A 13,012-nucleotide genomic window follows, 5' to 3' on the forward strand; every position below is an offset into this window, starting at 1 on the left:
TTTATGATACTCTGTTTTCTAATCCATAAACTTTGATTTAAGTCTTTAAACATTTCTCTTAGTAGTATTAATATTTGAGTTTTCTGGTAGCCATCTTGCATATTTTTTGGTAGGTTTATTCTGTACATATTTGGCTTGCTAAATGTTATTACAGTGATTGTTTTTTTAATTTTCATGTCCTAATTAATTGTTTGCCAGTAGAAGTGCAGTTGGTTTTCCTGTATTGACTTTGTATCTAGTGACCTTGCTAAAATCACAAATTCTAATAATTCATTTGTAGTTCATTGTGCATAATCTACATGTACAGTTAGGTGATCTGCAAACAATGATAATTCTGTTCTTCCCTTCTAATCCTTAAGACATTTCTTTTTCTTGCCTTACTGTATGACTTAGAAGCTTGAGCGTGCTAAGAGGTATGGATAAGTGGATATCTTGTATTATTTCATCTTAGGCAGAAAGTTTTCAGTATTTCCCAACAGAGGAATTTATGCTTGCTGTAAATTTTTTGTAGATAGCCTTTATTGGATTAAGAAAGTTTCCTTCTATTACTACTCTGCTAAGAGTTTTATTGTGAATTTTATCAAATGTTTCTCCTCTGTTGAGATAGTGATGCAGTTTTCCCCTTTAATTTTCTTAATATGAATTGTTTGATTTTCCAAGTTAAACCTTTGGATTCCTTACATAAACCAGACTTGGTTGTCATGCATTATTCTTTTTATATATTACTAGATCCTCTTTACCAAATTTAAAAAATATTTTAAGGACTGCTTCATGAGTGAAATTAGTCTATAATTTTCCTTTCTTGTAATGAAATTATCAGATTTTTGATTATCAAGTTTATGCTGGACTCATACAAAACTAAGGAATATTTCTTTTTTCAGTATTCAAGAGTTTATATAAAATTGGTGCTATTTTTCCTTAAATGTTTAGGGCAACTCATCAGTGAAGCTATCTGGATCTAGTGTTTTCTTTGTGGAAGTATTTTAATTAGAGATACAATTTCTTGAGTAGAGTAAGACTTTTCAGGTTTCCTCTTTTTGTAACAGTTTCATCTAGACCTTTAATTTATTAATGTGAATTTCATAATATCCTTTTATTATCTCTGTGAAATCTAAATTATGTCCCCTATTTCATTTCTGATAGTGATTTATTGTGCCTTTAATCAGCCTTGCCTAGGAGTTTATCCATTTTGTTAGTTTTTTCCAAGAACTGACTTCTGGCTTTATTAATTTCTTTATATATGTTTTCCATTTCACTGATTTCTGCTTTTTTCTTTATTATTTCCTGTAATTTTAATTTGCTGGGGATTATTTACTTAGTCATTATGACTTTTTGAGATATACCCAAAACAGTGGCTTTCAACTTTATTCTTTTCATGTCTAGTTTTCTGTCTAAACATCCATTTTTCCCCCAGAAATTTTGATATGTTGTATTTTCATTGCCGTTCAATACAAATTATTTTCATGGTGATTTTTTTTTGATCCAAGGGCTATAAATACATAGCTTAATTTTCAAATATTTGGGCATTTTTCTTCCCAACATTAAGACAGAAATTTCTCTTTAACTGTTTATCTCTTAGCAGCTCCTTTCTGCTTGGTTTCTTGGTGTCATGGTTTTCTCTTTCTTGTGCATAGCTTAGGAATTGACCAATACTTCAAGGAGAAGTCATGCACAAGATGTTGATCTTGTTTGTGTATTAAGTATTCTCTTCCAGATCATTGTCTGGCTGCCTTGGTGGCTTTTTGTCTCTTCAGTTGAGTGAGGACTACAGTTTCTAGATTGCCCGTTTCTGTGTGACATTAAAGCTCTGTGAAGCAGATCAGCAAGTATTCCAAGGGGAAAGTGATGACAAATATAGGGCTTAATCTCAGTACACTTTGCTTCTGAAACACTGTCTCAGTTGTTCACTGTTAATGTGAAATAACTGTTTTATGTGCTGTTTCATCTATGGTTCTCCAGGCAAGAATACCGGAGTGGGTAGCCATTCCCTTCTCCAGGGGATCTTCCCGACCCAGGGATCGAACCTGGGTCTCCTGCATTGCAGTCGGATTCTTTACCATCTGAGCCACCAGGGAAGCCCATAGTTGTTCTCAAACGTAGGCTGTTCCATCCCACAGACTTCTTAATATTTTTATGTAGTCAAATAACATTTCTTCTTTTGCTGTTGTGCATGCTGTTTTCTGTTGTGCATATTATTCTGTATTATATTTTTCAAAAATGTTTTGGGGAGAATTCCCTTTATATTCTCTTTTTTGCTACTGTGTGTGTTTAACACTTTTTTTTCCTTCTAGAGATTAGGAAATAATAAATTTGCATTTAATTTTTTCCCTTTCAATTTTATTAATTCTCCATTTCACAATAAAACAGTATTTATTGGCCTTTCTATTTCAGATATGAATGTTAGTATGGTGTTTCATCCTTTAACCTTTTGACTACTTTAGGTAGATTGTACACCCACACAACATGCTGCAAAAATACAACTCTCTTAGACTTAACTATAGGTTGTATTGGTTTTAGTGCTCATCCCGAGTGTATTCCTGATTACTTTCTTTAGACAGGTATATGGTATGTATCTGAAAGTGTTTTTCATGATCTGAAGACTTCTTTTTTCAACTAAGGAAATTTTATTATACAGGCATTCCTTGGAGATAGTGTGGGTTAGATTCCAGACCACCTCAATAAATGGAATATCACAGTAGAGTGAGTCACACAAATTGTTTGGTTTCCCAGTGCATATAAAAGTTATATTTACACTATATTGTTGTCTATTAAGTGTGCAGTAGTATTATGTCTTAAAAAACAAAGTGCATAACTACATTTAAAAAGACTATTGCTAAAGAACACTAGAGCCTTTAGCAAGTCATAATTTTTTTGCTGGTGGAGGATCTTGCCTTGATGTTAGTGGATGCTTACTAATCAGGGTGGTGGTTGCTGAAGATCAAGGTGGCCTTGGCAATTTCTTGAAATAAGACAACAGTGAAATCTGCCACATTGATTCCTTTTACAGATTGTTTCCTTTCACAAGTGATTTCTCTGTGGTAGGCAATGCTGTTGAATAGCATTTTACCCACAGTAGAACTTCTTTCAAAATTGGAGACAACCCTCTCACACTCTGCCATTGCTTTATCAACCACGTTTATGTAATACTGTAAATCCTTTGTTGTCATGACAACAGTCTTCACAGCATATTCACCAGGAGGACATTCCGTCTCAAGAAACCTCTTTTCTCATCTGTAGAAGCAGCTCCTTATGTGTTCAAGTTTTACCATGAAAGTGTAGCAGTTTAGTCACATTTTCAGGCTCCACTTCTAATTCTAGTTGTCTTCCTGTTTGTACCACATCTGCAGTTACTTTCTCCACTGAAGTCTTTGAACCTCTCAATGTTACGCATGAGGGGTGCGATTTACTTCCTCTAAACTTTGTTTGGCTTTGATATTTTGACTCTTCCCATGAATCATAAATGTTCTTAGTGGCATTTAAAATGGTGACTCCTTTCCAGATTTTCAGTTTACTTTGCCCCGATGCATCAGAGGAATCTGTATTTTTACAAAATGTACTTCTTAAATAATAAGGCTTGAAACTCTACACTCTTTGATCCAGATTTAGCATAATTCTTAAGGACCCTAGGATTTTCAGATTGGTGAATGAGCCTTGAGTTCAGCTGAATGTCACCAGCTGTATTAATCCCTAGCAAGAGAGTCAACCTGTCCTTTGAAGGCAGGCATTGACTTCTCCTCTCTAGCTGTCAAAGTCCTAGATGACATCTTCTTCCCATGGAAGGCTGTTTGTCTTCATTGAAAATCTGTTGTTTTGTGTAGTCACCTTCATTAATTATCTTAATTAGATCTTCTAAATAAGTCATTTCATCTTCTATATCAGCTACTTCACCTTGCCCTTCTATGTCAGGGGACAACTTCTTTCCTTACACCTCCTGAACTAACCTCTGCTGGCTTCAGATGTTTCTTCTGCAGCCTCCTCACTCTTCTCAGCCTTCACAGACTTGAGGAGAGTTAGGCCTTGCTCTGGATTAGACTCTGGCTTAAGGGACTGTTGTGCCTGGTTTGATCTGTCCAAACCACTCAAACTTCCTCCACATCAGCTTTAAGGCTATATCGCTTTCTTATTATTTATGTGTTCAGTGGAGAAGCACCTAATTTTCTACAGGAATTTTTCCTTTGCATCCATAGCCTGGCTAATGTTTGGTGCCAGAGATCTAGCTTTTGACGTGCCTTTCTCATTCAGCTTAATCATTTCTAGCTTTTGATTTAAAGGAGACATGTGTGACTGTTGTTTTTTTTTGAAACACAGGAGGACACTGTAGGGTTGTTAATTGGCCTTATTTCATTGTTGTTGTATCTCAGGAGGAGATGGGAATGGCTGATCAATGGAGCAGTCAGAACACACACATTTATCCATCAAGTTCACAGTCTTATGGGTGTGGTTCAAAACTATTACAGTAGTAACATCAAAGGTAACTGATCACAGATCATCATAACAAATACAATGGAAAAGTTTGAACTGTTGTAAGAATTACCAAAATGTGACACAGAGGCACAAATTGAACAAACGCTGTTGGAAAAATGACGGCAATAGACTTGTTTGGTGCCACAAACCTTTAATTTGTGGGAAAAAATAAAAATATATCTGCGAAACATAATAAAGCGAGATGTACCAGTACCTTGAATTACTGCATCATCCTATTTTTGTTAGTTCTTAGGAATGCTAGTTACTATATGTTGAACTCTGCTTTTTATCATCCATTTTAATAACGTTTAACATTTTAATTCTTTTGTCTTACCTCTTGTTATTCTCAGAAAGTTACATGAGTTTTCACCTCCATCTCTCTTCTGATCTTATGCAGTTCCAGTTCTATTGTTTTTTTCCCCCTCTAAAATGCATGTTTTAAGTTTGTGATTGTATTTTTTCTTCTTTACAGTCTCTATTCAGACTATTCTCTATCCAGAGATTCCAAATGAACCATAGGGCACACACATATTTTGTGTGTGATATTTTAAAATATTTTATTAAAAATTAGGGTGTTTTCTGTTAAAATATGATTTATAGCTTCCTAAACCAAATTTCACTGCAGATGGTGATTGCAGCCATGAAATTAAAAGACGCTTACTCCTTGGAAGGAAAGTTATGACCAACCTAGATAGCATATTCAAAAGCAGAGACATTACTTTGCCAACAAAGGTCTGTCTGGTCAAAGCTATGGTCTTTCCAGCAGTCATGTATGGATGTGAGAGTTGGACTGTGAAGAAAGCTGAGTGCCGAAGAATTGATGCTTTTGAACTGTGGTGTTGGAGAAGACTCTTGAGCATCCCTTGGACTGCAAGGAGATCCAGCCAGTCCATTCTAAAGGAGATCAGTCCTGGGTGTTCATTGGAAGGACTGATGCTGAAGCTGAAACTCCAATACTTTGGCCATCTCATGTGAAGAGTTAACTCATTGGAAAAGACCCTGATGCTGGGAGGGATTGAGGGCAGGAGGAGAAGGGGACGACAGAAGATGAGACGGCTGGATCGCATCACCGACTCGATGCACATGAGATTGGGTAAACTCCGAGAATTGGTGATGGACAGGGAGGCCTGGCGTGCTGCGGTTCATGGGGTTGCAAAGAGTCGGATGCAACTGAACTGAACTGAACTGAAACCAAATTTCTAGTGTATTGCAATCTCTTATTTAAATTGTTTTTCCAGCCTTGGAAGAGATCTCCTGGCATCTTTTATGAGGAATAGCATTTATTCCTGGGTAAATTTAAGCAGTTTGGAGTTTTCTCAGAAGCAGTGAGTGAGAGAAGTATAGCATGTGAGATGCTGCTTTCACAACTCTTCAAGTCTTAACTCCTGCCCTCTGCTAATTTCAAAATCTCACAGTGAAAGAGCACCGTGCCATCTATTTCCACCTGTATATATTCCATTGTTCAATTATAGCCTCAGACAGGTGAGGAATGGAAAGGTCAGAATAAGTCTTGTCTACCACTGTAAGCATTTCTTCACTTTTCCTTTCTGATAAACAGAATCCTCAGAGAGGGTGAATGGATAGCGAAGTCCAGAGATCTTTCTCTGAGCTCAAGGTTTCACCTAAGCTTTGATTTATCAGTGATTTGCACACTTATATATTAGGTTAACCTCAGGTGAATTTAGTAAAAGTTTTAAATATATGCTAAAATTATATATTATAATATGTAATTACAAAATTACATATTGAGTAAGTTCCTGGAGTTGGTGATGGATAGGGAAGCTTGGCGTGCTGCAGTCCATGGGGTCTCAAAGAGTTGGGCACAACTGAGCAACAGAACTGAACTGAACATATGCTAAGATTTTTTTACCTCATTTTTGCTTTACATCTTTCCCATTTGAATTCACCTTATTATGTGGACTATTACACAGTTAGGAATTGTAGTGAAGTTAGTTTTACTGAGGTTTATGCTTTTATTTCTACAGGTCCTGCTCAGTCTGGAATTCTGTCAGATCGGGAGGTGGTCAATCTCTTTCTTCATTTCACTGTCAATCCTAAACCCCGTGTTGAATACATTGATCGACCGAGATGCTGCCTCAGAGGAAAGGAGTGCTGCATCAATAGGTTCCAGCAAGTAGAGAGCCGGTGGGGCTACAGTGGCACAAGTGACCGGATCAGGTATCTGCCACATTGGAGTCTCAGGAGTGGGCAGGACAGGGGTTAGCCTTTGACTCTCTGTTCATATCCTAGGAGATGATTTACTACATTTTATTTTATACTTTGTTTAATACATGTCTAACTTGATACAGCAACAAGGGAGGCTTACTGGTCTCCTTACTGAATTATGAGCGAGGGAACCTTTCAGGAAACAGGTAAAGTAAGGAAGGATTGAATGGGGCTATGAGTTTTGTAAGGATTGTCACTGGTGGGGAGCTGAAGTCTAGACCTTAATTGACCAAACACTGTTTTAACAGTCTTAGGGCTACAGTTTAATACATTGAACATTAACTCAGTTTAATGTAAGTTTTTTCTTTGCATAGGTGTTACATGGAAAATACCTCAGTATACATTTATAACAATTTTGAATGGGAAAAAATTTTTTAATCTTAAAAGATGTATGCATATAATCCTTTTGGAATTTATATTTGCCCTACTGTGTTTCTTAGGCTAAATGTGAAAATAGGATATGTATCTGTTTTCATAAAACCTACCTTTTGGATTTTTCACTTATTGAATGTTAATAGCACTTTGGTGTAAAACTAGAAACTAACAGCAAGTTTGTTTAAAACTAGAACTCCCAAGGGGGAGAGGACTCCTATAATTATTGGGTTAAAATAGAAATAAAAATGCATTTGTGGCCTATTTAGTAGTAATTCACACAGTGAGAATACTATATATGAAAACTTAGGGGATGAGGCCAAAGCATCACAGAGAGAATTAGCAATAATTAACTACTTTTACTAAATAGAGTAGAAATAAATGATTTAACCATTTCACCCATGAAGCTAGAAAATGAACAGCAAAAAACCATATGAAAAAAGAAAAGAAATAGATAAAAATAGAAATTAATGAATTAAAAATAGTAGAATTGCTAAATCCATAAGCTGGTTCCTGAAAAAGACCAATAAAGTAAATCTCTAGCAAAGGTAATAAACTACATCTACAAATAATGGAATATAATCATATACTGAGGACGTTTTTATTTTAATTCTGGGTTTACTCTGTGCTAATAAATTGAACATCTTCATGGAATGGATCATTTTATAGGCAAATATAAATAATCAAAATTGACTGAAGAAGAAAGCCTGACTAGACCAGTTACCATGGAAGAAATTAAAAGTTATCAAAGAACTGTCCCTTCACAAGGTGGTTTTGACAGGTGAGTTTGATCAGACCTTCAGGGAACAAATTGTTTCCTTGAACATTCAAAGAAGAAAATACTTCTTGGTTAATTATTGAAGGAAGCCTAACCCTTATACAGGAATCTAACAAGCTCACTGATATAGAAAAGACATCCTACCAAAAATAGCTTATTGAGTCTGGCAGTACCTCACAAGGATAATACTATAAAAGCAAGTAGGTGTAAATCAGAAATAGGTGTACATCAACTATACTCCAATTTAAAAAAAGATAAATCAGAGTTGGAAAAATACATCCAGTGGAGATAAATATGCAAGATCCAAGTTCTGACATCTTAAGTTTGGTTCTGAAGCTGTAAAGTTACAGAAATTGAAGTGTTTATAACATGAAAGGCACACATATTGCTCAGGAGAAGTGTGGCCATTTCAGATACAGAGACTTAAGTTCCTCCTGTGGTTTCTTAAAAAGAGGACACTGAGTGATGCATTGAACATCTTTTAAAGCAGCATCCATCCAACAGTGAGTTTTGTAGGACTATTCCTAATAAAGTCCATCAATGGAAAAGGAGTGCAAAGAAACGATAAAAAGGAAAGTTTGTTTGAAGTTTGAAAGAATGGCTCAATACTAGTGTTACTTTAACTCACCATGGTAGCAGATCAAAGAAAAATAAACAGTGTATTTGGAGAGATGTCAAAAACTTTTGATAAAATTTCACCCTCAATCCAGGTATAACTATTAATAGGCTAGGTCTAGAGGAATATTTATTTTAATACAATAGACTATTGAACCCTCAAGATAGGGGTGCCTAGTAACCTTGCTGATTTCAGCAGTATTCTTTTAACACTGATTGATGTAGGCATAAAGGATAAAGAACCATAGTAATTAGCACAGCGCTGTAAATCAAGTATACTTCAATATAAATAAATATTGGAAAGGAAGAGTCTTTTTCATTTTTTTGCAGATAACATCTATGTTAGTAGTTCTGCAGTCCATCAGATCTAGGTCTCCCTCTTTTATAATAAATATTTTGTATTCCCCCCTTTAGTAACCTGAAATGAAATTTATAATGTGTTTCTTTTTCTCTTTTAAGAGTAACTTTTTCTTGTATAATTATTTAGTTTTAGCTTTTTCTCTAGTTGCATTGAGCAGGAGCTATTCTCTAGTTGCAGTGCCTGGGCTTATTGCAGTGGCTTCTCTTGTTGCAGAGCACAGGCTTAGTAGTTGTGGTGCACGGCCTTAGTTGCTCTGCACATGTGAAATCTTTCTGGATCAGGGATTGAACGTGTGTCACCTGCGGATTCTTTATCACTGAGCCACCAGGGAAGCCTGTGTTTCTTTCTTTTTAAGTGGTATAATGGCTTAGTTGTAAAGGAAAATAAATGTAACTGATAGTAAAATAAAATGCATACCTCAACATGTAGGCACTTGGGCAGCAACAAAAGACAAGAAGCAATCAGACATAGTACCTGTGCACACCAGCACGCCGAGACAGCTGCAGGTGCAGAGAACAGGGTGTGGAGTGCTGCTGCCAATTTTGTCATTTTCTTTAAAGGTTTTCAAGCAAAGCACATTACAGTCCATCCTATTTTTCCATATTTGAGAACTCATCTACTCACTAGAATTTATTTGTGACCCCCAAATCAACACCAGTAGCGCGTTCTCAGTCATTCCCAGGAAACATCTGAATCATTCTTAGAATTTAAGATTATACTCCACATAAGTCGGGTGTGTGTGTTGTTGTTTAGTCGCGAAGTCATGTCTGACTCTTTTGTGACCCCATAGACCGTGGCCCTCCATGCTTCTTTGTCCATGGGATTTCCCAGACAAGAATACTGGAGTGGGTTGCCATTTCCTTCTCCAGAGGGTGTTCTCAACCAGGGATTGAACCCTCATTTCCTGCATTGGCAGGAGCCTCCAGGGAAGCCTCGGGTGTGCATACATATTCTCCCAAGAGCAGTGCAGTGGTTTAGTATTTGCTGATTCTGTGTTTGTGAAAACTATAAAATATAACTACCATAAACAATGAGAATTGACCAAAATTCTACTTCCTTGATTTGAATTGTAATCACCTCTTGTAAAAGTCAGTGAATATTAAAATTGCCGTAAAAATCTTTGCTCTATAAATAAGTTTTGATTAGGTTCAAGGCTCATAGTTAAAAACAGGTGTTTTATCTGCATGAATTCTGACCGGACACTTGAACTGATAGGGGTTCTTTGTTTTGGGAGCCTGTCCCAAGCACTGCAGCAAACCTGGTGCCCCTGGCTGCCTGCTAGTGGTGCTTCGTAGTCCTCATGGAAACAGCATACCTCGTAGGGGTAGGAAGCCTTTTGAGAACAAGTATTTAACCCAGACAGCTTCAGGATCAGTAAAAATCTGTTAGAACCAATAAAAAAGAATAGTGGTCAGTTACAAAATGTATTTACAAAAGCCAGTGATGTTCTCATGTCATTAAAATTCCATTACAGGGATGGATGGTGCTGGTGGTTAGCAGCAGTCTGAATGTGCTTAATACCACTGAACTAGAGACTTTAAAATACTTAAGATTGTACATTTTGTTATATATTTTGTCACAGTAAAAATTTTTAGGGAATTCCTGGCAGTCCAGTGGTTAGAACTTAGCACTTTCACTGCAGAGGCCCAAGTTCAATCCTCGGTCAGGGAAACTGAGATCCTGCCAGCCACACAGCACAGCCAAAAAAAAAAAAATTTAATGTTTGAATTTTCATTTATAATAGTAAAAACAGACCCACCTGCAATAGTAACAAAGTAGCAGAATTAAATCCTATAGGAAATGTACAGTGTGGTATACCACCTAAAGAACTGGAGAACTTTGACTGAATTCAGACAGTATCTTTCCGAACTAACCTCTGTGTTATGCAGTTCCTTATAGAGGTCGCATGTTTTTGGTAGGGAGGGGTGGGTTGGCAAAACTATTCCAAAATTAATCTGCAAAAATAAATATTTCTTTTAAGAGAGTGGTATTAATATGAAAAATATTGTAAAGCTATAATAAGATAGTATATATAAAGAGTTCAGAAACCAATCTAATGTAAATGAACATTCAGAATGTGAGGCAAGAATTAACCACTGGGAAAATAAAGTTCAGTCTTTACTGATGCCATCTTCCAGCATTTGCATAAATTAAAATTTTAACATTAAAAAAATGAAACTGAGAAAGTGTTGGAACAGAGTGTTTATTATAAGGATGAGATAGGCCTTTCTAAACTTGGCATAGATCATAACTGGACTACAAATAAATCAAATGTTTACATCCAAAACCACCATAAAATTGAAAGATAAATGACAAATGAAACTTTCTGAAATGGATATTACTGACAAAGCATGAGCTTTCAAATCCACATGAAAAAGACACTCAGCCGAGAAATAGGGGAAAGAACATGGGTGGGATTTTCATTAAAAGAGAAAATCCAGTAGACAGTATGCATATAAGCAAATGTGCTGACTCATTAATGGTGGTGGTGGTGGTTTAGTCACTAAGTCGTGTCCAACTGTTGGGACACCATGGACTGTGGCCTACCAGGTTCCTCTGTCCATGGGATTCTTTAGGCAAGAGTACTAGAGTGGTTAGCAATTTCCTTCTCCAGGGGATCTTCCTGATCCAGGAAGCAAACCCAAGGCTCCTGCATTGCAGACAGATTCTCTGCTGACTGAGCTAAGAGGGAAGCCCAAACTCATTAATAATCAAATATAAATAGAATTTGTCAGTCATCAGTTTCTCAACAGTAAAAAGATGATACTTGTAGTTGAGAGTGAGATAGCAGTGATTTTCATTCCTTCTTGGGTGTGAAGTTTTATAATCTGCCCAGAGAGCAGTTTGATAAAGTTCATCTAATACCTTAAGACTATACCTTTTTTTTCCCCCAGAAAATCTCCTTACAGGAATTTATTCTAGGAAATAGTCAAGGCACTGTGATATGATTTAGCTATAAGGTTGTTCATTGTGGCATTGTTATATAACAACAAATATTGCAAACAACCTAGATTATCTAACATATAGGAATTAAATATAATGAATCGGTAATAATCTTTCACCTTTTTATATGAAGTTATAAAAATATATACTGGCATGGTTTTTTAAATAGTACATGTATATTCACAGAAAAAAGTCTATTTTTCTGTTCTTTAAAAATAGAAGTAAAAGTCTGAAAGGGAAATGCACCAAATTAAAAATGAAGTTATCTCTAGATAGTATATTTAGAGATGCTTTAAATTTTTCCTCTTATTTGTTTAGCTACATTTTCTAACTTTTTAAAATAGTATATTGCTTTTCTATAATAAAAACTACATTATAAATTTTTTAAATTTTAAGGAGAGTCTCATACTGGGAGTTTTAGCATGATGTTTAAGAGCGTGACCTTTTGATTCATGCAGCTCTGGGGTTGTGTCCCAGCTCAGGTATGCAGTTTTAATCCAGGCAGATTGATTTCTCTAAACCTCAGTTTCTTCAACTATAAAAACTGAGGATGATAAAAATAATACTGTTACTTAGTATATAGAACTATTATGACTAAAGGAAATATTTCATATAAAGAACTGGGCTCAGTGCCTAACACAGGAAATGCTCATAAAGTGGTAATAGTGTGGTAGTAGTAATAGTAAAATTAAACTTGTGACTTCAATTCTTGAAACATGAAATGTTGAGGATAACTCCTTTATGTTATAGATTCTTTATTATTATACAGTCATTTGTGCCATTTGTGCTTGATGCTAGTTTTCATACATTTATAAATGGAGTAAGGTGAGTCTGTTTCTTAACTATAGTAACCAGACTGGACCTGCTCGTTGTTCTAGTGTGGAATCCCATTCTGATCCACTGGTGTAACTCAGGTCCTATGCCCAAGTCCTCCACCACCTATTCTGTTACAGCAGCCTGCTTCCTTCACAGTTCTTAACACAGTTTATAATTAATGATTAACTCTTTGTTTACTTAGCTATAATCAGTGTCCTCGACATAAGTGCAGTAGGGCCAGAGACTGTCTTGTTGACCATTATTTCCGCAGGGCCAGGCGCAGTGCCTCCATCTAATAGGCCCTCAGTAGACCAACCTAGGTAGCATATTCAAAAGCAGAGACGTTACTTTGCCAACAAAGGTCCGTCTAGTCAAGGCTATGGTTTTTCCAGTGGTCATGTATGGATGTGAGAGTTGGACTGTGAAGAAAGCTGAGC

General features: G+C 36.2%; 1 protein-coding gene across 1 annotated transcript in view; it reads left to right on the plus strand.

The window, feature by feature from the left end:
* Positions 1 to 13,012, plus strand: part of BTBD1 (BTB (POZ) domain containing 1) — a gene marked incomplete at its 5' end in the record, with an annotated part of 52,754 nt that overhangs the window by 32,958 nt on the left and 6,784 nt on the right. Inside the window, one exon of the mRNA XM_010831021.1 lies at positions 6,450 to 6,642. Coding sequence (XP_010829323.1) covers positions 6,450 to 6,642 — 193 coding nt within the window. The remainder of the gene's footprint in view (positions 1 to 6,449; positions 6,643 to 13,012) is intronic.

This window comes from Bison bison, unplaced genomic scaffold (genome assembly GCF_000754665.1).
Source record: "Bison bison bison isolate TAMUID 2011002044 unplaced genomic scaffold, Bison_UMD1.0 scf7180017859304, whole genome shotgun sequence".
Lineage (NCBI taxonomy): Eukaryota > Metazoa > Chordata > Mammalia > Artiodactyla > Bovidae > Bison > Bison bison.